The sequence below is a fragment of the Morone saxatilis genome, unplaced genomic scaffold (genome assembly GCF_004916995.1).
Source record: "Morone saxatilis isolate NCDOM2014 unplaced genomic scaffold, NCSU_SB_2.0 Contig15, whole genome shotgun sequence".
Taxonomy (NCBI): Eukaryota; Metazoa; Chordata; class Actinopteri; family Moronidae; genus Morone; species Morone saxatilis.
In genome coordinates, this window is record NW_023339707.1 from 8,552,824 (window position 1) to 8,579,446 (window position 26,623).

The 26,623-nt window shown below is 40.3% G+C and overlaps 4 protein-coding genes across 5 annotated transcripts; 2 read left to right on the top strand and 2 right to left on the bottom strand.

The window, feature by feature from the left end:
• Window positions 1-1,177: 1,177 nt before the first annotated feature.
• On the top strand, window positions 1,178-3,965 carry selenok (selenoprotein K). Its single transcript, XM_035657194.1, has 5 exons — window positions 1,178-1,273; window positions 1,804-1,894; window positions 2,415-2,486; window positions 3,001-3,096; window positions 3,287-3,965. Exons 1-4 carry the CDS (start codon window positions 1,255-1,257, stop codon window positions 3,089-3,091), a joined length of 273 nt encoding a protein of 90 aa, XP_035513087.1. The 5' UTR covers window positions 1,178-1,254; the 3' UTR covers window positions 3,092-3,096; window positions 3,287-3,965.
• actr8 (actin related protein 8) lies at window positions 3,962-9,246 on the bottom strand. The gene is made up of 13 exons (XM_035657193.1): window positions 9,022-9,246; window positions 8,116-8,286; window positions 7,894-8,004; window positions 7,401-7,505; window positions 7,084-7,257; window positions 6,516-6,609; window positions 6,265-6,397; window positions 5,912-6,065; window positions 5,668-5,763; window positions 5,386-5,526; window positions 4,959-5,268; window positions 4,569-4,732; window positions 3,962-4,431 (listed from the first exon to the last, which is right to left on the bottom strand). Exons 1-13 carry the CDS (start codon window positions 9,154-9,156, stop codon window positions 4,288-4,290), a joined length of 1,932 nt encoding a protein of 643 aa, XP_035513086.1. The 5' UTR covers window positions 9,157-9,246; the 3' UTR covers window positions 3,962-4,287.
• A 780-nt stretch (window positions 9,247-10,026) lies between these two features.
• On the bottom strand, window positions 10,027-15,674 carry LOC118324442. Its single transcript, XM_035656786.1, has 9 exons — window positions 15,579-15,674; window positions 15,453-15,477; window positions 13,368-13,481; window positions 12,872-12,975; window positions 12,608-12,734; window positions 12,068-12,094; window positions 11,808-11,960; window positions 11,252-11,529; window positions 10,027-11,074 (listed from the first exon to the last, which is right to left on the bottom strand). The coding sequence occupies exons 1-9, from the start codon at window positions 15,657-15,659 to the stop codon at window positions 10,661-10,663; spliced, it is 1,323 nt and encodes a 440-aa protein (XP_035512679.1). The 5' UTR covers window positions 15,660-15,674; the 3' UTR covers window positions 10,027-10,660.
• Window positions 15,675-15,755: 81 nt separating this feature from the next.
• Window positions 15,756-24,775, top strand: chdh (choline dehydrogenase). 2 transcript variants are annotated; one of them, XM_035656784.1, is made up of 10 exons: window positions 15,756-15,884; window positions 17,137-17,560; window positions 17,709-17,939; window positions 18,251-18,417; window positions 18,554-18,705; window positions 19,150-19,279; window positions 19,491-19,625; window positions 20,029-20,171; window positions 21,332-21,434; window positions 21,598-22,016. In XM_035656784.1, exons 2-10 carry the CDS (start codon window positions 17,166-17,168, stop codon window positions 22,014-22,016), a joined length of 1,875 nt encoding a protein of 624 aa, XP_035512677.1. In that variant the 5' UTR covers window positions 15,756-15,884; window positions 17,137-17,165. The 2 variants fall into 2 exon arrangements, with proteins under 2 accessions (XP_035512677.1, XP_035512678.1); XM_035656785.1 differs by lacking the exon at window positions 15,756-15,884 and having other exon boundaries at window positions 17,166-17,560; window positions 21,598-24,775.
• Window positions 24,776-26,623: the final 1,848 nt, after the last annotated feature.

A 26,623-nucleotide genomic window follows, 5' to 3' on the forward strand; every position in this document is an offset into this window, starting at 1 on the left:
GTAGACCAGTGCAATGCTGAGATGATAAATGCTGAAGCTGTCTGTGTTGCACTGTAAAACAGCCTTTTGAGGTTATATGTACCAGAAGAATCTCTTGTGGATAATATGTGGAACCAAGCAGCAACTACAATCCCATAAGAGACTGAAATATAGTTCCTTCACTCTCTGTAAAATCCCCCAGCTTACTTTTCGAAACAAGATGTTAGTTTGTAGATCTGCATAAGGTATCTTCTAACATGTCTTAGTGGTGTTTTTATAAAACGAGAAATACTATATGCCAGGTTTCTCAGGCCATGGTGCTCAGCTGCAGTGGTTGCTGCTTTGCTTTTTCACTCTCAGTTTCACCCAGGCTCTACCCAAAACCCCAGGTTTCAGAACATCCCTTCAGCAACCTCTGGGATGATGCAGATAAAGCACTTTTGTCTACTTTTATAAAGTTAAAATGATTCAGTACAATGAGACGTTCACCTGCACTACTTACTTTTTGCTGCACATGTTTTGAATGATAATTGATGACCCCACCATGAGGTATTGAATCTCTCTCTCATGCTGCCTTCCTTTACTAAATTTCACATTTGTAGCACCTGCATGTGCATAGCTTTGGCAGGGACGGGAGTGGGACACAGATCCGTCAGACAACATATGTAATGTTTGTACTGCATATTAAAACATGACATAAAAACACACAAGCTGTCAGTGCTTTCTGTTGAAATTAGAAATGTGCTATGCTCTGGCACTGCTGCAGTGATGGTTGTCTGATTTGTTTATGTTTTATGTGCACAATTCAAACCAACCTTAAGCGAGGACACAAAGCCACATCAGCAAACAAACGATAAATGAATGGTCACTGTTGCCTAAATTTGTACATTAGCCTCTGGAGCATGTAGTTGGAGGTAGAAGTATAGAGTTGCCCATTAGAATGCGGAACGATACTCTGTTAAAGTAAGGCCTACAAGTTCTCCAATTTGTACTGGAAAGACCCCATAAAGTCGAATTAGAATTGATCATTAAACTTTTATGAAAGCTGGGATTTTTAGTGCAGGGATGTTTTTATTTATTTCTATATAAACCATTATAATAGAATGGCATCTTACATATTAAAATTCACGATAGAAAAGTGGGTTGAATATTGCCTCATTACATAAAGTTTTTGTACGACTGCACATGCGCGTCCGAGAATGACGCAAAAGTAACGCAACCGGAAGTGCTGTGCTAATCGTAAACACAGCTGAGAAAGCTGCTACTTTCTAAAAGATGGTGTACGTGTCCAACGGTGAGTGGTGTCCTCTCGTCTTCAGAACAAACATATAGATTGTTCCTATATATATCGTGTTGTCCGTTGAATATGTTCAGTTAAAGAATAATGTCGACATGAATGCTGGTAATGTAGCCCAGTGTTTGGGCTAACTGGCTTGCGATTAGCCTGTTGGCAAGGCCTAGGGCCTGGCTGGATCTGGCGTTTAGTGTAGAACTGCTGGAGTCTTCTCCAAGAGGGTCTCTCTGTACCTCCATTACTCAGCATACTATTCCGTGTTCACTGCAGTAGTTTATTGAGTGTGCCGTTCTGAACATGAGGCGAACATTTCTTTAAAGCATCTTAACTGAGGCTGAGAACATCTTAGCCCCCAGACTTGCACTGCATCTAAGATGTGTTTGAGTTCGAGGCTCTGCTGTAGTGTGTGTTAGTTAATGTGGTCTGAATGCCAGTGCAAGGAGAGTTCATAACATCACAAGCTATTCCGTCTTCCATCACCCGACCCCTGCCCCCCCCTCTCTCTCTCTCCTTACGTGTGTCTCTCTTAGGTCAAGTCCTGGACAGCAGGAGCCAGTCACCATGGCGACTGTCCTTCCTGGTCGATCTCTTCTGGGGAGCAGTGGAGTTTATCGGCCTGTAGTAAGTCAGACAGACAGACAGACAGTAGTATTGTCGTATTGAAACAAAGAAAACAAAAAGTGATGAGAGGAACCTCATAATATGGATTTTTTTTGTTTAATATTGTTAACCTGTTCCTAGTAAAAACAAATGGAAATAATAACAATATTGATAATAATACTTGATATAAATGCTGGGGCTGTGAATTAATGACAGGAAGGAAGAAGTCCATAGGCAATAACAAAGTTGAAAGGTGGGAATATTAAATACTATAAACTATGATTAAGCCATGCAGCGTGCCCTGTGGAGGCAGTGCTGTAGGGGGCGCTTAGTGCCTACATGCTCCGGCCTCACAATGACAACGCTAACATGCTGATGGTTAGCAGGTGTAACTTTTACCTTCTTCATTTAGGGCATTAGCATGCTAACATTTAGTGATGAGGTTTATGCTGCTGATGTTTGTAGGAATGTCATTTGTGTTGCAGGTATTTTGCCATAAACCAAACACTCATTCACTCTGATCTTCTTTGTCCTCCACCAGTTTTAAGACATTGATTCAACCTAACATGACAAAGGACGGAAACTGTGCTCCGTCACGCAGTGATGGCAGAGGGTAGGTCCCTGGGTCTGTCACACACACACACACACAGACACACACTATCTTAACACTGAATGTAACCTAACCTGATGCGGTGTAGTCTGTGGCACCATGTACCACAGATGGAACTAGCTAAGGGTTTTATTTACAACAGGGTAACCTGTTAAACTGAAAGAAAAACAGTTGGTTCATATTGTGTAAACATCTTTTATTCTGTGCATTTTGTTGGATCGACCACTATCCATCCACTAGTTATTAACAGCTTATTTAAGAATTGGAGGAAAGTCCTGACCTGAGCTGCAGAGTTTAAATATTACCTTATGCTGTTGCCCACTACAGTGGCTGTGAGTGAAGGTACCTTTCTCATTCATGGTGCCAATCCCCTGCACTCCAGTTTCAAATATCTGACACAAGCAATGAAATGATGAATACAATAAATATTAGTTATTACATTTACATATTTTTTTTTTTACATAATACCTTTCATACCATTGTCCCCTCTCCTTATTCACTTCTGTTGCTTTTGCAGTCCTCCAGGTCCCCCTGGTGGCAGGAGACGGATGGGAAGAATAGCCCACGGTGGAGGTCCTGACGCTCCACCAATGGGTGGAGGAGGATGAGGAAGGTGAGGAATAGTTCTTTCTGAATTAAACATTACTCATCAGATAAACCTTGTTGATATCTCATACCTTCTATTTCTGGAGCCTATATCACAAAGTCAGATTAGGACTTTAAGAATGTAAAGTTGTTCTTTTAAATTCCCCAACATATATTTGGAGATTTGAAAATATTAATCCTCCCTCACTTCTCTGTAGGTAAACGCCTACACTGGATGTGTAGGCGTGGGGCCTGGCACGGTGTCTGTTCACTGAGCCTAAAGAAAGATGGTGTCTAATGGTGACATCACTGTGCTGAAGCCCCTCTTCATCGGCTGCCGCTGCCATGCGCAGTTTCTTGACGCCATTCTGGGAATTCCTACACATAGGGGCCAGAATGGCCGATACAGCAGCTAACCGCATCACTTCCTCCCATCTTCCTGGTTTAGCCATTACACTTTCCTGTCACAACAGTCTTCTGCAGATGTGAGTCTCGGTTATGATCATCCCTCCAGGGAGTCCTGGAGTTTGTCTGTTTTGTATCCTTCTCTTTGAATAAAAATTGTGCTGTGAAAAGATGTTCCTACTGAGTTTGTCTTATGATAGCATACTTTTGACTATACTTCAATAAATTGATAATGTCAGAAGAAGTAGATTTATAAGTGGGTGATTTTGTATCTGAAATACAATGTGGATAATGGCAGAGCGTGTGAGAGTGTGAAGGCATTAGTCATTCTGTTAACTCAGCTATAACAGTTGCATAATGCATGTAAGAGTTACTGGGTTTGTGAAGACAGATTTGGGCTGTACTGGAGGCTATCTTGTATTTAAATTCAATATGTTCAGAATTTCAAGAAAGGTGGATTCTGTTTGTTCAATAAAATGCAACTATTGTTTATCCAAGTGTCCAAGGCTTTATTTACACAAACTTCCATAAACAGGAAAAGCAGTAATATTTACAGAATATTAACAAGTAAACTTCCTATTTTATTTAAGAGTCTTCAAAAATGACACAATGACCTCATTTGTGTTTTTGGTGGATGAAACAGCCAACACATCTAAAAATTAAGACGGATGATGTTTTTCAACACTGTAAGACTTTCCCACTAGAGATGGTGTTGTCATTTTAACATTTGCGTCTGCTAACTTGCTGCCCACTGCTCTCACGCTAGGCCTCCTCACGCAGACGAGGTGTTAATTCAGGTAAAATCTGTTTGGTTTCACCAGACAAAGGCAGCTCTCTCACGAAGCATGCGGACACCAAAGCGCTGCCACTCCCCCTGGTGGATCCACATCTCCTGAGTGGTGTCCAGACACGCCAGCACTGCTCCCCCCTTCCACGATATCAGCCGAGGGTCCATGTCCTACAGTGCATGCACATTAGCAAACGGTACATTAGAGGATCTGTGTGTAGCTTTCATTCTACTAACTCCCAACCTTTGACATACTCACAAATGAACACCATGCTACTTTACATTCATGTTCAACATATCCCATATACCTTTGGCCTTGTGATGACTTCCACGTTGTCTACCAGCCTCCTGAATGACGGCGGCATCTTGTTGATGATGCGGTGAAGCAGAAACTCCTGAGCACCGTGAAACATGAGCCCTCCTCCCACTACCAGGATGGAGCTGTACATCTTGCGTTTGGTTTCGTCTGATGCTGTCGGCAAAAAAGACGAGGTGAATAGGACATTTGGAGGACTGTAAAACATCTGCCCTCCTCTACATCCTTTGTTTTTTTATATATATTTTCTTATTTACGAATTCCTCACTATTTCCATTTTGAGACCCAATTTAATCGTTACGGTCTCCTTTAAAGAACCTTGTTAACTTCATGTCTGCCTGCCTGCTATGCCTACATGGTCCCTTCTTCTGTCCTTTCTTACCACAACAGTCGATGCTATGCAGGATGGCCTTATCCAGGCCCAGTGCTTTGCTCTCAAACTGGCTCATGATAGCGGTCTTCCTGGAGAGGTGAGCAGAAAGGGGCTCCTCCACCTCTCCTGCACCCATCAGGCACTCCCCCTGGGCAGGCCCGAGCTCCATCTCCCCCTTCATTCCTCCTCCACTGCCGCCACTCCCACAGCCCCTGGGCAGGTCAGAGAGCTCCCCGACTCCTCCCTGACCGCTCATCTCACCATCCAAACCTCCACCTGGTCTGGAAACGGCCTTCCGGTCTGCAGCTGATTTGGAGGACTGATAGAGAAAAAGGGAAATATTAAATTTAAAAATTGGCCACAGAGCTTCTATCTCAAGAATTTAGTTAATTCAACATGTGAAATGCGTGCATATCTCAGTGTGAGCATGTGTTACCTGGTCCTGTTTGCTCTGTGTGGCCAGCAGGTAGTGTTCATCATGAGGATCCTCTGAGTCGCCTTGGGAACGGTACTGAAGTGATGTCATCTTCTGACCTACGATGCCAAATGTGGTCGGGTAGAAAAGACCCATGGGGGCCTACAAGCAAGAGGGGGACACAAATAGAGCCATAGATAAGAAGTAATTCTAGTACACAAGCTGGAGACAGAATAATGTAAAAAAGTGTTTCAAAACCAGTCTTGAAAAGTAGAGTCTTCCACAGCTATTAAAAATAAGTACCTCTAGTTTCTCATCTCCTAGTCGGACCTGGTAGAGAAGAGCTGGGGATTCTGGTAAACGTGTCTGGAATTCATGATCTTGTAGTCCTGATATGTCCTGTTAAGGATAAGCAAAGGAAAGACATTTTGGATCTGAACAGCAGATTTTTTTTTATCCTTTCTTGAGAAGCAACTGTGGCGATCTAAACAGGAACGCTTTACTGAAACTGATCAACCGAAAGACCCCACCCCTGACCAATACACACTTGGTCTAGATGGCAGAAGATCTCTTTGAGATGCTGCAGCAGTTGACAGTCCAGTCTGCTGGACAGCTGACAGTCTCTGTAGGGGAAGCCCGCCCTCTGCAGGAGCCAGAAGAAAGTACGGGTCACGTCTGAGCCACCATATGCCAAACACAACCTGCAAGAGCAGCACACAAAAAGAACATGCAGTGTAATATTCATCATAATCATCATTTTTAATCAAACATTCAATATTGTTTTCTACTGTATGTCACTGTTCTGGGTTTCATGTGTAAAAGGGATCCACGATATCTGTAACAATAACCTGGATGAATACATTTTAAATACATTTAACAAAAAGGGGTTCTTAGGCCCACCTGGAGTTCCGGTGGGAAACCCCGTCCTCTACACAGCAAAGACTGGTCTTCTGGTCGCCAACATCCACGACACAAGCACTGCTCAACCCACTGCCAAAAGTAGCACACACCGACTCCTGGTGCACTATGATGGCTATAAATACACATACACACAAAACAGGAAGAGGGTGAGGGGAATGGCAAGGAAGACAGGCTGGATGGTTTCTTGGCCTACCCTGAATAAGCCGTACATGCATATATGTGTGTAATACCTGAAAATCCCATGTTAAGCAGCAGCATGTTGACAACTTCTTTGATGTGCTGCCTGTTGTAGATGTCAGGGACCAATAGGATGCATCTGTAATACTGGAAACCAGTAAAAAAGGTGAAGCATTAGTGTGAGAAGAAAAGCTTTTCCACTATCAGCATAGTCTCATTTCTAAGGTTTATCAAGTACAACTTTGTTTTTTTCCTTTAATTAACTCTTCGGTGTGTTTTTGGGACCCTTAACATTTAGAGCCTGAGTTTTGCTGATTCATCTACCCTTTAACTTACTTTGTAAAATGCTCCTTCCTGTGAAGCTGTGCTTCTAGGTAATGCTAAAGGTTTTTACATGCATTCTTGTACTTTTTCTTACATTCTGATGTTCCTTATTTTTGGGCCTTTTAGTTGATCACATTGAATAAACTTTTACACACAAAGCTAAAGATAAATAAAACACTTTTATTATAAGCCTTTCTTTGTCTATCTCTTTTCATTTTATTCATTTCTACTTTCAACATGTTGCAGAGTAGCTCCACAGAAGAAAGCGATACAAAGAGGTGAATAGGTTTCTCATACCTTTAAGTCTTTGAGGGGGATATCCAGTTGCTTTTGAATGACGTGACTCCAGATCGTCTCTAAGTCAGCCAGGACGGCGGTCAGCGAGCCTCCGGGACCAGCGTGCACATTGAGCTGACCTCTGACCATAGGCCAGTGGATGTTGTAACAGTCAGATGGATTCACATGAAGAGCCTGCGTGATGGCAGGATGGAAGGGTGGTGGGAGAGAGAGGGAAAGCAAGATAAAGAAAAATGGATAAAACTTTGAAAAACGTAAAACGAGTTTTGCAGTTATGCACAAAGTTGTAGATGTCTTATTAAATAGGATGCACTGACCTCCTCTCCCACCAGATGAGGAGGATGGTGGGCTGTGTTGGTCCACTTCACCCTGGAGCTGCTGTCTAGTACTGCCGGACGGATTTGACAGTTATAAGCCCTGGCCTTAACACACACACACACAAACACACACACACACACACACACACAAAAAAAGGATAAAATTCTTCTATTCATTTCTGCATATGGAATCTTACAGCACTAGACTCTAAAACAGTACAGTTATTCATTATACTTTAATTTAGCCATTCAATCCTTTATTCACTGTGACATCCTTCACAAAGTGATTCAAATTTCTGTCAAAAAGGTGAAAAGTCACTTAAACCAAACAATTTAAAAGCAAAATAAAGAGGTTTAAAATGTAAATGTATGTTCCAGTGAACTCTGTAAATTGGTGTCATTTGAATGGAAGGGTGCTGCTGTCGGTGAATATTACAGTATTACATATGCAATTATTCTTTTACTTCCCAATGCTCCATTACAGAACACACACCTGTTCAGCCGACACAGGTGTCCTCCGCACGCCGTTTGACATCTTTTTGGACCAGATGGCCTGGTCGACCATTTTAAGCCCATTCTGCCTCTGCTCATTACTCTCTGGTTTCTGTCGGACAGTGGGGGGAAAACAATGAGGGTAAAGGACAGGTGACTGAGCACAGTGGAGACACAGAATAAAAGACTGCATTGTGGGTGCATTCAGGCATGAGTGACGTACATTTAGACCTTCTCTCAACAGCCAGGCATCTTCATATCTGGGCTGTCCACTCTGCTTGTGTCTGCGCGCTATCACATGTGGGATTGTCAATGGAAGGGTGTCTGTTGCTCGGCCAATGCGGAGTGTCCTTGAACCCGGGTGGATGACGACTACAAAATTGCTCTGTATTTGCTGTAAAAGAGGAATAAAACAGAGAGATTAACAGCATAAGCATAACAATTCTGTGTACAGCATAAGGAATACAGTACGTGGCCAAAAGTGTGTGGACACGGGAACATTACACCCTTAAGCGAGTGCAGAATGTCTCATAACATTAATATGCTGCTGATGACAGCCTCCAGTCTTCTGGCCTTGCACAATATTTTGGCACCTGGCTGCAGGGAGCTTTAGTGGAGGTCGGCCACTGATCGTGAGTGATAAAGCAAAAAGTGTTGGATGTGGTTGAGGTCGAGGCTCAAACTCAGAAAATTTCATTTCTACAGGGACCCTCAAACTGTACACAGGAAATGGTTTTACCCCAAAGACTGTTGCCTCAGTGTTGGAAACAAGATTAAGAATAAGCTTAAACCAGGAAACACAACTGTCCATACAGAGTATGATAGGGTTATATAAACACTTGGCATTGACAAACCTTCTAAATAATCGAACCTATTGACCAACAATTGTAAAATTCTGCTTTGGCAGACAACATTAACATTTTAATAACCGAAAGAACAACCAACAGTAATACACAATAATGAAAATAAACTCTTTGTGTCTCCTTTCGAGTAAGAGATGAGTTCATGTAGTGAACTGACATTAAGCTCCTGTGTGTGTGTGTGTGTGCTAAAATTACAGAGATTCAGACATTAAGCATTAAATAACAGTATTAAATACTAATAGTAGCAGCCCTCGGCTCCCTGCTACCTCCTGAAGGGGGTCTGGGATGGTCGGAGGAGCGATGGGTCTTTTCACTCCGCGCTGTTGCTCCTTCTCTTTCTCCTTGTCTCGTTCCTTATCTTTCTCCTTCCCGTTGTCCTGCTCTTTCTCCGCCTGAGTCATACTTGTTGTTAGAGTTAATGGACTAAATATTCAAAATAGTGAGCAGCGACCTTATTGTGCCTGTGGTGCTTCTTCGTCTTCTTCTACTACTACTACTACTAGTACTTCTTCTTGCTCGGGTTTTAATGGCGGTTGGTGAACCAGTTTGTAGGTGCGTTACCGCCACCTGCTGGACTGAGTGTGGGGCAGTAAGATTGACAGGAAAAAAACAAAGAAATACAAAAAAAATATTACATTCTTTCTATTGTTTCTGTTATTTTTAAATAATTCATTAAAATAGGATGTACTTTGCATGATTTCTTCCCAAGTACATTCTCCAATGTAATATTGTGTCCCTCATCAAATGCTGATATTAATTCCCTCCATTGTTTATCATATTTGCTGCAGTCTATTATTGTTATCTATACAGTTTATTACAATGAGCGCATAGTCCACTATGGATGGCATGATGAATCTCCAATGTGGTATAGCTAATGATGGAACAGTGGGGCTTACATTGGCCTACATTTTCAGGTCACACAACAATATCTACAATATCTATTTAAAGTTTACTAACATTAGCCACAATATCATACAGATCATTCATACCAGATTTATAGCAGCAAAACCCCTGCGTGTATTCAGTTGAGCCCCTACTGGGCCTCTCATTAATCACTTCTTGGACACATGCATTATACCAAATTAAACAAATATATAATATTGACTTTTACCCATTCTCATCATTTGAACTGTGTACTTATGTAGTGTAACAAACTATATGCAACTGCTGCTGTTTATAGCTTTGGCAGAGAGCCCAGTATCATCAGCTAACTTCTTGAGTGGACCAAAGTGTTCTCCATATTCTTTGTGAATATTTAAGTATAAGGATTTTTATTGACATTTCTTATTGTATTTAAAGAATATTTCAACTACTAACACAATTCAAAAGGACAACATACAACCATCAGTTTGTATACCCACTCATGTCTACTAAAGCATTAAGAGAACCAGGGTATCCTGGAAACACACACACATCTACTGTACAACCAACTCCAGTCCTCACTGTGTACTGTGGGAGAACAGGCAAACTTCTCCACATAGATCCATAAGGCCAACATTCAACTTTTGGTTTAATAAAATAAGACTAAGATTATACATACTGTATATTAGACTTACATAGAGATTATACAAGATGATGCAAGCTGTCAAAACATGTTGACATAAAAACAAACATGGTAGTGAATTAAATAAAAGTGGTCAAAATTCCACCAATATATCCTAGTTTATAAAATAAACAAAAAAAATCCTGATTGCAATATTTTATGTAGTAGCTTTTTTTTGCAAGTTTTCAGTTAATAGTTCATTAGAAAATGAATTCTGCTAATAACCACCTGTTTCCCTTATGATATTTAAGGATTGCAGATGAAACAAACAGTGCTCACGTCAGTGTTTTAGTAACAAAAATAAGCACAGGAAAAAAAGCATAATGAAAAAAGTCAGCTATTCACCGATTCATTAAAGATGCTCATTTAGTGGTGACCACAGATTTCAATGGTTCCACCTCCTTCAAAATTCTTTGCTGATGTTCGACTAGCTTTTCTATAGCTTCCCTTAACTTCACATTACTCTGTTCCACCCCTGGTCTGCACACCAGATTTGGTATTTTCTTGTTGTCCTGATGAAGACTCCTGTACAGTCTGCTTAAGTCCTTCATCAAACAAAAAGTCTTGCAGGCCGTCAGTTCCAGTGCCAGGTTACTAGGCCTTTTCTCACGCTTCTCGCCCAGCTGCACCACCCAGAACTTGGCCAAGTCACTGGCGCTCTTTGCGTGACTTGCCACCATGTTGAGGATCAGGGGGTAAAGGTCATGAGCTGCAGCTGGGATGGAAGGATCTGGGAGGATGTGGTTGGGAGGGTAGTCACTGGGCTGTGAAGAGGGCTGAGAGAAGAGAAGAGAAAAGAAGAGAAGAGAAGAGAAGAGAAGAGAAGAGACGAGAAGAGACATCATATTGACATCATATTACCAATAATACAATAAAAAGTCTCATCAATAAAATCATTCTTAGTCAGACAGCAAAACAAACAAGTGATAAATGTTACAGATTACAATCTGTACCTGTGGGCAGACGATGAGCACTCGATCTGCAGCCTTGGCCTGTTCTGCCAACCACCGCATCGGCCCAAGCTCTGCGATCTTCCCCTGCTGCCACATGTCGATAGCCACGCTGCAGTCACCTTGCCACTGCAGAAACTCTGCCAGGGCCACCACGGCCCGCTGAAAGGCTACATTTTCAGCAGGGTATACCACAAGGACAGGGACAGGAACCACGAGAGATGTAGGCAACATTTTGAAACCCAACAATGTGGCAAATTTGGCTCCACAATTTTTTTTATCTAGGGGGTAAAAGAAAACATTGGAAAGAAGATGTTAATAAGCTTAGTTAGTTAACCTCTAAAAGACGGGTGAGTGAGCCCATGCATCTTCTACAAGGGAGCACTAATGTGACATTTGTATAATACATTCTTAATCAAATTTCGCAATTAGATAAACCATGTTGTGCTCACATATAAGAAGAGTGCATTAGGATGAACATCTATTGTCATTTATCATCTGCAATTTTGATTCCTAGGTCCTCTTCCCACTAAATGTATGTAAGACGTTTTGTACTTACAGATTATGAAGCAGGTATGTACCAGGATCATCACAACGGCCAGTACTCCAAAGACGGCCACCACTATGTTGGTGAAGCTAACATTAGCAGGAACAGCTTCTTTTCTCAATCTTGTTGAGCCTTGTAGAGTTGTACCGCAAGTCGTACTCTTAACTGGAGTGAAATATTAAAAAAAGTATTGTTAAAAATACAATAGTTGTCATAAAATATTATAAATAACAAACATGACCACACATTCACAAGTAAATGAGATTGCTCACCTATAGGAACTTTAGGTTTTGGTACATCTGTTAAGAAAACAAGAAGGTTTACATATTTTAATATTTTAACATCATGCTGCCTGTGTAGAAACAACATAGCATCCTTAAAGGACCAGGGTGTAGGATTTAGTGGCGTCTAGCAGTGTACTTGCAGATTACAACACTCTCGCCTCACCCTCCTGTGCCAAGCACGTAGGTGGCTGTTAACATGGCGGACTCTATAGAAGAGGATTCACTCCCTCTGTAGATAAAAAACTGGTTCATACCAAGGTAACGAAAACACGATTCTTATTTTGAGGTGACAAATTAAAACATACATACAAATATACAGATCCTTCTAAATGTTACACACTGGACCTTTAACTCAAAATACATTTATATCTCTTACATATATTGTACAAATCACATAGCATAGTATTTTGTTATAATGTGCTATTAACACAGTTTGAGTGGAATGTTTGGACACAGCCTCACAATTCGCATAATGAACTAACTGTTGCTGAGTATTAAAAAAGTGAAGAATAACAAAAAGGAACTTACGCTGTTTAGGTATTTTAATGGTGTCCCTCTTGTAAGCGGAGCCACTCCCCTTTTGAGGCAGAGGGAGATTGGCAACTTGGATGGTGGTGTGGCCATAGCTTACTCTTACTAAATAATGAAACCATTTCTAGATTTGAAAAGATGACAATCATTGCATTGAGTGTAAACTTTTCAACCTCACATACAAACCAGTCAATTCAAAGTTCATGCTGTCAGTTGCTGATTAAACAAGATTATTTCTAGTCAAGGTTCCATCCATAATACCTGCATTGATGTAGTCAGGTTGGCCAAAGGTGGGTTGTATCTACAGTGGTGTGGTGTTTCACCGTCAATTACGATCCGAGTGCCTGTCAGATGTTGAATACTAGCTGCAGAGAGACAGAAAATGTCAGGGTTTATAGAGTTTAAAATATCAGTTTGCCAGCGTTGACTTCGGATATCAACCAGTCAGTGTCCTTCACCTTCATCATAGAGTGTGTACCAAGTAAAAATATTTGAATATAAATGTTTTTTTATGCCTTGCGCAGTGTCACCTCAATCAGACTAAAGTCCTGTTTATCAAGTAAATAAAATGAAGAGTTTCTGGGAAAACTCTGTTATCAGATAAAAGTTGGAGGTGTAATCAGTACTAATCAGTAAGCTATTTTATTATATTTAAAATATGCATTTAATATCAATTCTGAAGATGCCATGTCAGAGAACTGTGTTATGGTAACTACCTTGTTTTCACATGTAAAAAGTACAACGTGTTGTTTCCTACCATCAATGTTTATTTCCCAGCTTATGTTCAGTGTATATCCTTCTGCCCCTGTCAGCAGCTCCACCTTCAAGTCCGCCAGAAAAGATGGAGAGATATGTTTGACAGGAGGTAAATCTGGAACAAGAGATTCACACATTGATAATGTTCACAATATTATTATCTGAGATTTAATCAGATGTTCTCTGTAATTCAGCTCTTGAGGTTTATAGTACTCTCTGTTCTCAGTTTATGTGGAAACACCTCAATGTAACACTGAATGTAAAAACATTATATTCACAGTAACAAGGATCTGGAACTCTGAGAATATGCCGGGCGAAATTTTCGCCTGGCATATGATAGAGATTTTAAACCTGAGGTTTAAACAATTAATTTGGAAAAGCATTACTTCATATTGCTTAAACTCAACTAATACAGGCTTGGGAAGCTTTCAGTATGTTTATTACACCCACAATTTAGAGAACAGGACTTTTACCCTCATTTACAGCTTTGGCACCAATTTGATAGAAATATTACATTTAATGAGAAAACAAAACTGAGTCGCATAAATGTTTTTATTAATGCATACAGGGGCAACAGACAGATGAAACTGGTATTAAGAATATACCCCGCACACAATTCTCAATGAACCACTCTACTTTAACAACTGTTAAAGTGAAATGGGAGAAGGAAGCAAACATAACCCGGACTGAAGAAGAGTGGCTAAATATATGTAAAAAATCCACCACCTCCAGTTCTGGTCAGTGGATATCTTTATTACTTCATGAAGAAAATATTTACAGAATGGTAGAGCAGATTCTGGGCAATGCTGGACATAATGTAACAATTCAATGGCCAGAGATAGCAACAGAAATAAAATCAATAATGGGTTTGAGATGGATTATAGTTTTGGCACCATATATTTAGGTAATACCCAACTATCAAAAAAGCAATAACTAAGAAATAGTTAGATAAGGACCCACCAACAAAAGGAGAGTAGAAAGCAATAATAAAGGAAATATATGAAATGGAGAAACTGACCTTTTCTCTAAAGCTTTGTATCAATAAATTCCATAAGTATTGGTCCAAATGGTTTATACACATAAATATATATATTTTATAGAAAGGAAGGAAATGTGAGTTTTTTTTTCTCCTCTTCGATTTCCTTCCTCTTGGCTGTGGTCTCCTCGTACAATCATATGCATAACGCCGTCATAACCTTATTGCTCTGATGTATTAATTCAGTGGGCTCATACTGGGTTTGTATGTGTATTTGCTATATTGATGTCATAAGACAGCAGTCATTTTAATTCCCTCTGAGCATATGGACTGGACGCAATCCCAATTTGCTGCCCTGCTGTTGTTCTCTTTGTAGGCCTATCCCTTCCTGGGGCTATGTGAGTAATGGCAAGTAAGCCTTCACACAAAGCAGCCTAAATCAAAAACTGCTGTACTAATAACATCTGAACTGTGGTGTATTGTTCCCAGCGACCTGTCTGTTCAGTTTTTTTTTTTTTCAGGAAAAAAATTATAAATAATAAAGTTGGAAAGGAAAGTATAAAATGTGTTGAAAACCAGTGAGGATACTGATTGCATTACATTTCAGTCAGGCATTTTCAACAAACTATCCCTGACAGTGCAATCATTTATAATTAGCATTTTGCAGTCTTAATTTGCGTCTTCATTTGTGATATAGATGTAGATATAGAAATATATATATTATATAATGCAATATTTAGTTTTGTGATATTAGTCCAAACCACTGTATTGATTTTTGTGTTTAAAGCCCTAGATAGCAATGTTAAAACAAATCTAAACTGAGGGCTATGATGTTGGATGATACATACACACATACATTATATATATATATATAAATATAAATCACATGTAGGGCCTTTAATGCAATAAGAAAGCTCAAATATTGTCCAATAAAAATAAAACTATCAATACAAAATACCAGCAACAGGCTTAAAAGATTGGTCTCTGCAGTAACCTACAGATACCTCTTTATATCGAACAAGCTTGAATGGGGGCTTTAGCTTTCAAACCAACATTATTATTGATATTATATCGGATATCTCACCCAGAATAATAAACATCACAACATACCATAAAATTCATGACACTCCACTTTCTGCAAAAAAGAAAAATCAGAAAAAACAATAGATTACTTACTGGTGAATAAATCCCTTTAAACTGAAACAAGAAGGCAACTTGCTGAAGTCGATAACTTACAATTTCCTGTGAGTTCACCTGGGCCCAGACATAGGAGACAAAAATCAGTGTGACTCCCCTCATCATCATCATCATCATCATCAGCAGCAGCAGCAGCAGCCTTAAGAAAAAAGTAGAAGAAAAATGAGAGATACTGGCATATTTACAAGTCACAGCATCTTCAAAAGTGTCTGTGAGTGACCTCCTACCTGCGGGGCACTGGAGCAAGCAGATGCAGTGAGACGCTGTTCGTTAACCTATAAATACATCCCGATAAGCCCCGCCCACCGCCGGGTGGCCATCTAGTCCCAGTGCATTACGAGAAAGGTATGTTTGGACTCTTTCTGCTGCTTAACTTTTCACCAAATTCACCTTACACAGTGTCTTTCTGTCTTTGTTGGCATTACTCCGGCGCCACGTCGGGTCAAATGAAACATATTTGTTAAAGTTACATTGAGTTATTCACTGCGGTGTAAACTGCAGCGAGCCTCGTCCATAGCGTCCAATAGTTCATCTGAGTTTAATCAAACTAACGGTTAACCTTAGAAATAAGTCTCAATGGCGCTGCCGACATCAGCCTAATCCCTATAAACATATTAAACACTGTCCCAACATACTTTAAAGCGTCTGGAGCATCTGCGGTGTGTTTTAACGAGCAGGAATATGTAAGTTATGTAACGTTAATGTAGCTGGGTGCTGGTGTGGACCTATAGATTGACCGATAAGCTAACGGTTGCGAAATTGGCCTTTCATCGTAAACATTAATATTCAGACTGAAAACAGAGGTTAGCATCCTGCTGCTACACGCTTGTTGGGATTTGTCTTCTTTTTTTCAGTTTATTACACATTTCAGGCTGTTTGCAAAGTTCAGCCTGACAATAAAAGTGCTAGTGAGTGTCTGTTTTATTGGTGTAACAGTGCTGACCTACTTAGATATCCCTGCCTTGTCTTAAGCTGAGAAGACTGCACTTTCTCTGCGGAGTAAACGCACTACTGAATAGCTCTTAAACTGAATATTTACAGGAGCAGACAGTTCATTGCAGCCTTTGCTCTGAAACCCTTTACACAGAATGGACTTGGTACACACACACACACACACTAAGCTTCAACACAAAACATTTACATTTACTTTTAAGCAGACTGTGCAGTGTCCTGGTTTTATCAGGATGAGTCACTAAGTGAGACTGATGCATAGAGGAGTGTTTGATTCTTCCTTTTTGAGACACACAGGACTCTATTTGTCTAATAAGATTCAAGCATTTAGCACTTGATGACTCGAACAACTGTGACACAGCAGCAGTGAGTGAACCATGACAAATAGTCGGGGCTCCAGCTCCAAGTAATTTCTAGTTTTTCATTTAACTGCGGGTCATTTAAACAGTATGAGCTAAGGCTATGAGGAGGAAAAGGTGTGGCTCAAGTAATAATTAATGAAATGTCAACCAAAAGCCTCCCTGTGCTGTCCTTCAGTGTTTGCGGACATGTAAATTTCATTCAGTTATCGCATATAGTAGTTCCTGTTGCAGACCCGGATTGCCCCCTCCAGTGCTTCCCTAAATGTTGCTCTTGTTATTTACAGTGAATAAAGAAAACGCTCCCAGAACCACGATGTTGTCTTTGGCCACGTTAGGCCAAACTGGAGCCCGACGAGTTGTGACCGTGACTCGAGGGAGATTTATGAGGGACGGCAGGTGCCAGTTTACCCGTTTCTCAGAATCTCAATATGTTCCCAGGAACAGACTTTTCAGAGGCTTTAGTGCCACAGCTGCTCATCTGAATGCTTCATCATCAGCTACGCCCGGTCAGAAAACACCCTCCTACAGTTATGTCATCATTGGGGCTGGGTCAGCGGGCTGCGTTCTTGCCAACCGCCTCAGTGAGGATGCCCATGAGTCTGTGCTGCTGCTGGAGGCTGGGCCTAAGGATAAGCTGCTGGGCAGCTTACGACTGTCATGGAAGATCCACATGCCGGCTGCGCTGACCTACAACCTCTGTGATGAGAAGTACAGTAGTTAAATCATTGCAGTGCAGTATAAAGCTACTTTGTCTGCCCTAGTGTCTGTTGTTCATTACTGCACACTATACTGTTCCCAAGTGGGCATAAACACAAATTACTGCAACACAAATGTATTTCTTTTCATTTCTCCTCAGGTATAACTGGTACTACCACACTTTACCTCAGGCCCACATGGACAACCGGGTGATGTACTGGCCAAGGGGCCGTGTCTGGGGCGGGTCTTCGTCACTCAACGCCATGGTGTACATCCGCGGACACGCTGAAGACTACAACCGCTGGCAGAGAGAAGGGGCTGAGGGTTGGGATTACGAGCACTGTCTGCCGTACTTCAGGAAAGCTCAGTGTCATGAGCTGGGAGAAAACCGGTACCTACCGTTTTATCCTGGGTGATCAGACAATGATGCTTGTAGATGTACACTGAGTCAGTGACACAGTGGAGATCACTCTGTTTATTCGTAAGGTCTGACTGGATGATTGCTGGCATGAAAGTAAATGAAATGTTCGGAGTTATCTGATTACTACTTGAACACAACTTCTTACAGAAAAGTAGCACTGCTGATAGGATTATTATCTTTGCAGTATTGATCGTTGAATACCGATTTGATATTTTCCACGGATAGATCTGGTAGCACTGCTTTCATCTTTGTGACACATTCAGTTTGTGTTTTTTGTGTAGGTACCGTGGAGGCAGTGGACCTCTTCACGTGTCTAGAGGCAAGACCAACCACCCCCTTCATAAGGCTTTTATTGAAGCGGGGCAGCAGGCTGGATACCCCTTCACCGATGACATGAACGGATACCAACAGGAGGGTCTCGGCTGGATGGATATGACCGTTTATAAAGGTTAAAGGAAAAAGAAACTACTATAACTAGGAACTACACATGTTTAACTAATAACCATTGGGAACACTTGTAATGTACACATTTTATGAACCAAGCCTTTCATATTGTCAACATCTCACTGCCCAAATCTGTCCAGGGAAGAGGTGGAGCACAGCCAGTGCCTACCTGAGACCCGTCCTGGGTCGATCAAACCTGAAGACTGAGGTGCGCTGCCTGACCACCAAGATCCTGTTTGACGGCGCCCGCGCGGTGGGCGTAGAATACACGCAGAATGGACAAAAGAAAAGGGTAAGATGGAAAGAATTTCTATATTTTAAAAGATTGGGAATAGAAAATGTTGTTGTGAGAGGTTATATTGGTTAAAAAAATCACTACTTATGTCTTAATATTCGTAGATCTTTTTAGCCACACTAGCGGAGTCAGAATTTTCACTTATCTAGTAAAAAAATCAACATTCATTGTTTTCTAACTTTCTTGTGTTATCCTTGACATTTTCAAAAAATATGCATCTGCCTGAGTGTTTGACTTATTATATATATCATATTATAAAATCAACACCTTCACGTTTCCCTGTCAATATATTCAAATGACTTCCGCCATTAAGGTTGACATTTCCATGTTATAATTATGATGAGCATTTATCTCAGCACTAGCACAAAAGCATCTAGCGCGGTTGCTGACTCGCAGTCTTGTTAAGTGATTCACACATTGGTTTTTCTGCTCTTTCTTCAGGTGTTTGCAGATAAAGAGGTAATACTGAGCGGAGGAGCAATCAACTCCCCACAGCTTCTTATGCTGTCTGGGGTAGGAAACGCTGATGACCTGAAACAACTTGACATTCCTGTTGTTCAACACTTACCGGGTACATTTTGTGCACTTAGAGATGTGTTTTGTAACCCAGGAGGTGCAGGTGTTCACACATCACGTTAAACACATCAAACACCCAACACGGATAGATTGACTCATTTTTACCCATTTCACACTTTCAAACAGACCAGACCTGGAGTGCATAGTATTATAATGACGGACATTCATGCCTCTCTTTGTCCTCTCTTCTCTCTGTTGTTTGTCAGGTGTTGGCAGTAACTTGCAGGATCATTTGGAGCTGTACGTCCAGCAGCAGTGCACTCAGCCCATCACCCTGTACAAGGCCCAGAAACCTTTCCACATGGTCAAGATAGGCCTGGAGTGGCTCACTCTGTTCACCGGTAACCACAGGCACCGCCACATGCAAATGACAACACACACATTGTTTACATGTTCTACAAAAATAGTTGTTTATATCACTGAACAAACATTCATAAAAATGAGTTTAAATCATTTGAAGATCCCCTTCCTTCAAGTAAATTTCACTTAATCTGTTAATAAAACAGGAAAGCACCCATTTGCTATTCAACCACAGCTTGTAAGTCACAGCTGGTGTCTACCACAGCATTTAAAGGTATATTTTAATAGGCATTCTTTATTAGGACTCGTGAATCATTGTGTGAAATGTGATGTTTACTTGGACAGAGTACAAAGTGGGCAAACTGCCATAAACACTAACAGTGTCTGTATGAAGTGTCTTTCATGTATCCCACCATCTCATTTACCACAATGATTGTTCCATAGGCTATGGAGCTACAGCCCACCTGGAGAGCGGTGGGTTCATCCGCAGTCGGCCACACGTCACACACCCCGATGTCCAGTTCCACTTCCTGCCTTCGCAGGTCATTGACCACGGACGAGTTGCCTCTAAGATAGAGGCGTATCAGGTGTGTGTGGCAATGTTGTTGAGACGGTCACTGTGTTTTGTCATTAATACACAGGTCGTTTGCCTTTGACTTCACATGGTGTGTGTTGCAGCTTTCAGGATGTAAGATTAATGATATTGTTGCACAGGGAAATGTGTGACTTCTTCCTGTATACACTGGAACTGATAAGACCTTCACATAATGCACAAGACCACAAAGGAGTGTTTAGACACGTTGTCCATTCCATGGAAAACCACAGTTAACACAGGTGTTTAATGAAACAACAAGAGCTAGCAGTTGCTCAATGTTATTTATAGATTCTTTCAGAGAAGTGTACCTACCAGGAACGAATAAAGATTATGTCATCATTACCAGATAATTAAGTAAATAAATACTTTCCCCACGGGGATTATTAAAGTATTTCTGATTCTGATTCTGAGTATGTACGCTCCATAAATCAGGCTTCTATTATACTGCTACAAAATATGTCTTTATAAGTACATTTTCTTAATTTGCACAGGGGATACCATTTGGCATAATGTTTTCCTACCTAGACCTAGAAAAGATAATAAAACAGTGGGGTTTTTAAGTGTGAACTGGATGTAGGCGTAGTCAAGAAAAAACAGTGGTTTCTTTACTTTCCCCCCTCACACGATTTAGAGTCTGATGTTTTCCAGGAATAAGTTAACTCTTGATTTATCTGTGTAGCTGCTCCTGACGCAAAGGAGGGGTTTTTATTGCACAAAGAAGGTTTAAAGTATGTATGTTTTTTTCTGAAATCTAGAATCAGTTCTCAGAAAGACCCAGAAGTTCTTTCACAGATGTACTGCTCTACTGATTTTTATATTTGCAGAAACCTCAAACACTCTTCTAACCATCTAGATGAAATATAATTTAGATAAAAAAGATTTTAACCCATTGCTTAGGTTGTCACCTTTTTTTTTCATCCAAACAAAGTAGTTTTGGTTTTTATTGGTTTTATTATCTGTTATGCTTGTCTATATTGTTGTAACATTGTATTATTTCATTTTTCACAAAATAAATATAGTTTTATGTTTTTCTTGTGCTCTCCAAAAGGGAAAAACAACAAAAGCCATACCTTCTAGGTTAACTACACTGTGATTATTGATTAATGTAAAACATATGAAACATATTAATAAGTGATTCTGTTTGTGACGCAGGTTCACGTCGGACCAATGAGAAGCACAAGTATCGGTTGGATGAAGCTGAAGAGCGCCAATCCTCTAGATCACCCGATTCTGCAGCCGAATTATCTTTCCACAGGTAAGGTTCAGTCATGGATCAGTACCAGGTCCATCAAAGGTCTTGAGAACTTCACTCTATCTCCCAAGAGAATAAACTTTCTGAAACCTCATTTGTGAGTTTCAGTTGGGTTTCATAGCACATTCCTAATGTATCAGTTTGTATCTTCTTTATCTCCTGTTAGATATCGACGTGTGGGAGTTCAGGGAGTGCGTCAAACTCTCCAGAGAGATCTTCGCTCAGAAGGCCTTTGACACGTTCCGTGGGTCCGAAGTCCAGCCCGGTCCTCAGGTCCAATCCGACGCCGACATCGACGCCTTCGTCCGCCGAAAAGCTGACAGCGCCTACCACCCGTCCTGCACCTGCAAGATGGGCTCACCTTCTGACCCGATGGCAGTCGTCGACTCCAACGCGCGCGTCCTGGGTCTGGAGCGGCTGCGCGTGGTCGACGCCTCCATCATGCCCAGCATCGTCAGCGGCAACCTGAACGCTCCGACCATCATGATAGCAGAGAAGACTGCTGACACCATCAGAGGTCGCCCTCCTCTCGTCGACCCAGAGGTCCCCGTGTACCATCCGCCGACACTCAACACACAGAGATAAACCGAGAGAGCGAGGAGCTGAAGGAGAGGAGTAACAGCCGGCGCCCTTCAGCACTCGAGTAAAAGGGTACGTGTGGGTCAGAAAGAGTTCACAACATAATCAGTCATTAGACAACAACAGCAGTGTATTGTGTGTTTGATCGGGAGCTGATCACTTTGCCTTTGATCTGATATCGTAAATGAATAATGTGAGCGTGTTGTCTTGTTGATTTGCACACAACTTAGCGTATCAGTGTTAGATGTGTCACTGTTGCACACTACTAATTATGAAGGGCTGATCTACATGATCTAAATTAAAGGCCATAATGGTGTTGAATGCAGTTGATTTTAGCAGTTTACCTCTCAGATCGTTTATGTCTTAAGTAATCTTAAAGCTAATGTGATGAAACTTTCAGGCACCCTGATAATGGTTCCTTCTCCTGCCTAGTTTGGGAAGCGTTCAGTGACTAAAACCAGCTTTTAGCTCAGGTTAACTGAGGTGACTCCTCAGATTGGACCAGCCAATTCAGTTGATTTTACTTCTAATTTGGCTAAACTTTATAGAATTTACTTACAACCACACTAAAACAAATTTTCTTGCCTTATTGTTTTAAAGTTAGACATTTATAAAGTTCAGCCGTGTGCTGGAACTTTCTGATGGCACGACATGGTTGCTAGGAAGATTGCTGAGGAATAGCAATAAATGACTAGTATTACCTTGTTGAATGTGAACAATGCCCCAACTTTGATATGTTCGTGTGTGTTTTGTGTTAGTTGTGTTTGCACACTCTGAAGTTGATATGACTTACAAACTGCACAAGCCTACAGTCAAATATAAGCCATATAAAACAGCTGCAACACAAATAATGCCTTAACCCTCCTTCCCATTAAAACTGACACGTTTTCAATGGTCTAGTATCCCAATGGAAAAATGTGACTTCTACCACAACAACAGAACAGCTATATATTTGAACTCATGTGCTTTTAAATGCCTTCTTTTTTCACCCCACTGCATTTCAAAACCGCTTTCTCATCAGCCTTCATAGATTGTCCTTTTCAAATCGTGAGTGATCTTTGTTGTTGCTAAGTGACTCATTATCAGCAACCCTGGGTTTCAGGCAGAGTGTTGACCCAAGCAGTCTTAGTAGCAGTTTTTGTTTTGTCTGTGCAGATCACTTATCAGCACCTTCCTGAAACAATGCAGATTCAACCGCTTGACAAAAATACTGGTGTGTCGCACACACTAAGAATGATTTCACACTAGTCTTTTTGGAATTTGGTCATAAACATTGTTTTCAAACCCAGGTTACTAGAAACCGTACCAGACTCAGTTTAAATGTGGTAGGATCCATCTGCAGTCACCAACTTCAATCCTCACTCCCACAGGAAAATGTTTTTGTGGTTAACCGTTATTTGAGGCATTATTGTATTGTTGACGAGACAAAATACAGACAGTTGAGAATTTTTCCTAAGAACTCTTGGGCTCTTTTTTACAGCTGTGCCTGCGTAACCTCCGCCTTTTCCTTAGTACATGTTCGTCACTGATTTCCTGGCAGTTGTAGCTCACAAGCACGCACTGCTGCTCCAGACAAGTGGGTTGTGGGTCAGAACAGTAGTAAAAGGTGAGCGTGAGAGATGACAATCAAATGCACAAAGCTGGAGTTGCCTTTTTGCATTGCCACCAAACATGATTTTATATCACAGTCAAAGTATTGACTTGAAGCAGTTAAAGGAACAATATTTTTAAATGGTCTGCACCATTGCATGCGTACAGGAGAGGAATAAAACTGATCCTCTGTGTGAGCTCTGTCATGCTGTTGATTTCTTTGAGTGATCTTTTTCATGGCTTTATCTTTTCTTGTGTAAGTATTCCACCTTTTGGTTCAGGCCAATCTGCTAGTTGTTTAATCTAAGTAGCAAATTTTGGCTCAGAATATCAAATCTGGCTACTGTAGATACTGTGTTAAAATACTCTTTTATGTAAAATATACACTATAAAGCAAATCTTTAGCTTTTTTAATGTTTTGTGGATGTTTACAAAGAATCTTTTGAAGATGATTGTGTATACCTGATCAGATAATACCATTGGTGCCTGTAGAATCATTATGTTCTGAAGTCAATGTGAGTGATGAAGTGTATTAGTGTACTAATATGTTGGTATCTTCAATCAGAAGTATTGATTTAAATAGTTTTTTGGTTATCAGCTCTAATGGAATCAGCACAGTGCCAGAATGCATTATAATCAATTAAGCATTGCACTACACTATGAAGTATCTTTCTTTCTGTGACAATTAATGTTTACATTATATGCAGTGTTTTACAATATTACTTGAATTTTTAACTCATTTGTGTCCCAATGAAGGAGTAACATGTTGATTGTAAAGGGAAAATTAGTGTTAAATTTCTTCCAGCCTTTATGTTTGCATGTTTGTTTTTTCTCTTGATTGTAAACAAACACTTCAGACCGTCCTGACCTTGTCCTCATGACTTTATTCAGTGATCCTTACAAAAATCCTCAGCATGTTAATTTGTACAAAACAGGGTTTTTGTATTCCATTGGTACAAAATCTATAATATAAGGTACTAGAACTTATGCTACAAAGTAGATGGAGCTATGTTTTTTAATTTCCATACAACAAATGGGTAGAAAGCAGAAATCTTCAAGTTCATCACTTTTTTTTTTTTTTTTTTACAAACACTGTACAGATTTCATACATTGTCAGTTCACCTGTAAAGCAGTGGAACAGTACAAAAAAATAAAGCTGTCAGTTGCACAACAAAGCTATGTGTTGTTTTTTTTGTCACTACTTTTCTCTGAATAAGTCTACATTTGGATGTATTTGGATAGTTGTACTGTGAAGAAAGCGCAGATGATCGTTGTTTCTGTTGCTGCTGGACTGTACAAAGTCATGTCCTATTGGCCAATCAGTTTAGATTTTATTAAAATAGTTATTTATGTAAAAAATCAACGATGACAATGAATGACTAATTTATTTTTATTGAAAAAATGGTTTTAATCTAGTAATTAGTATCTGTTTCTCACTCCTCAACATGTAATTTACATCAGACAGAAGCCGCTGTATGAGTTGAAGAAAACATGGCCGGCTCTTGAGCGGGAGGGCCTGATGTTTAACCATCCCAGGTTTGATTCCTGCAACAACCAGAGAGTCCAATCCGACTGCACAGGACGCTGCAGCTCTGCATTCTATGGGGTGCTTTATCGGCTGCTCGCCTGCTCAGAATGCAGCAACTATACAAACAGCATGTGTGTAATATGGCTTTTGAAGTGCTCTTAATTACTCTAAAATATTTTTCAAAATGTCATCAGAATCCAAAACTGAATTACTGGCTGTATTTGCACAAAATGAAGATATTTTAAAATGGTAACTGGGGGATTTTGTGAGGGATTTTTTTTCAGACGTTGGTTCAGATTTCAGTGCTACACATACCAGAGATCACCTGTCAATCAAACACTGGAGATGACTTTCCTGTCTGTTTTTGGATATGTGTGTCTCAGATCACCATTTGCCAATCCTAATTTTGCCCAGTCAGTTTAATTACTGCAGAAAAGGATTTTAATTACATTATTACTACTTTAAATACCCTTTCTTCAATTTTGTGCAGATGCGGCCTTTGCCACAGTTTTCCCTGACACATTAACCAACACACCTGGATAGGTACAGAGGTAATAATAACATTTGTCAAAAGTCTTAAATAAACACAATGTTCATGCAGTTAAAAAATGCATATTTCATATTTATCAGCTGTATTGGCCATTAAAACCTGTATGTGTGAATCTTCTGTACAGAAGAAGAAAGGAGTGCATTTACAGTACATATTCCAGGTACCTGCTCATATCCTGCTGTACGTAATCTATATTATCTGTATGCAAGACAAAAAAAACTCAACAGCAAACTCTTTTTAATATTGGCATCAACCTTTTGTCATTATTGTACACAGGAAATGTGTATATGTCAACAACATAAAAATGAAAAGAAATCGATGCATCTGGAGTAATATTTGAATATTGATGTGCGTGTAAATGCACTTAATGATCTTTTGTTTTGGTTTTACATCCGAAGGAGCCCTTTGATTGCACAGAGCAAACATGTTGCCCTGCTTATTTAAAATTGAGGAAAGACTTGCCCTGCCACAAGACAGTGTTGGTGTAAAAGTTGACCTGAAGACGTTATTACAGTTGGCAGTGGTAGACAGTCACTGGTTAGTGGTGGAGCAAATGTGAAAGTGAGAAATGTTGCTTTTCTTCAGTGTTTTTATCTATGAGCAGGTTGTGAAGTTCTCCCTTCACAGACAGCAGCTGTTTTGGACATGTTGCGCACTCAAACTGGCATTGAAACAAAAAGAACTCCTACACATAAAAGGCAACAGCTAACATCAATCATTTCATTCCAAAACACATAATATACACCCAACAGCAATATACTGAATTTCTATATTCAGAAAAATTGGCTTTCTGTTGTGGCATTTTAAATATACAATATGTAGATGGTGACAAACAGCAAATACAGCGGGTAAACACGTCACCATTTTTCTCAGTAAATATATTTCTAAAGGTGCTATTGACACGAAATTTTCACCAGCTGTATGCAGGTGTACAAATCAAACCAT

Bases quoted from the DNA above. Each gene is read 5' to 3' on its own strand.
- selenok (XM_035657194.1), top strand. The intron at 1,895-2,414 runs GTAAGTCAGACA...GTCCTCCACCAG, and splicing joins GTGGAGTTTATCGGCCTGTA to TTTTAAGACATTGATTCAAC. The intron at 2,487-3,000 runs GTAGGTCCCTGG...TTGCTTTTGCAG, and splicing joins TCACGCAGTGATGGCAGAGG to TCCTCCAGGTCCCCCTGGTG.
- actr8 (XM_035657193.1), bottom strand. From the start codon at position 9,156: ATGACTCAGGCGGAGAAAGAGCAGGACAACGGGAAGGAGAAAGATAAG. The intron at 8,005-8,115 runs GTACGTCACTCA...ACTGTCCGACAG, and splicing joins TGTTGAGAGAAGGTCTAAAT to AAACCAGAGAGTAATGAGCA. The intron at 7,506-7,893 runs GTGTGTGTTCTG...GTGTGTGTTAAG, and splicing joins CACCTGTGTCGGCTGAACAG to GCCAGGGCTTATAACTGTCA.
- chdh (XM_035656784.1), top strand. From the start codon at position 17,166: ATGTTGTCTTTGGCCACGTTAGGCCAAACTGGAGCCCGACGAGTTGTG. The intron at 19,280-19,490 runs GTACATTTTGTG...GTTGTTTGTCAG, and splicing joins TGTTGTTCAACACTTACCGG to GTGTTGGCAGTAACTTGCAG. The intron at 19,626-20,028 runs GTAACCACAGGC...ATTGTTCCATAG, and splicing joins GTGGCTCACTCTGTTCACCG to GCTATGGAGCTACAGCCCAC.
- LOC118324442 (XM_035656786.1), bottom strand. From the start codon at position 15,659: ATGATGATGATGATGATGATGAGGGGAGTCACACTGATTTTTGTCTCC. The intron at 13,482-15,452 runs GTATGTTGTGAT...CTCTTGTTCCAG, and splicing joins GGAGTGTCATGAATTTTATG to ATTTACCTCCTGTCAAACAT. The intron at 11,075-11,251 runs GTACAGATTGTA...CTCTTCTCTCAG, and splicing joins TGCTCATCGTCTGCCCACAG to CCCTCTTCACAGCCCAGTGA.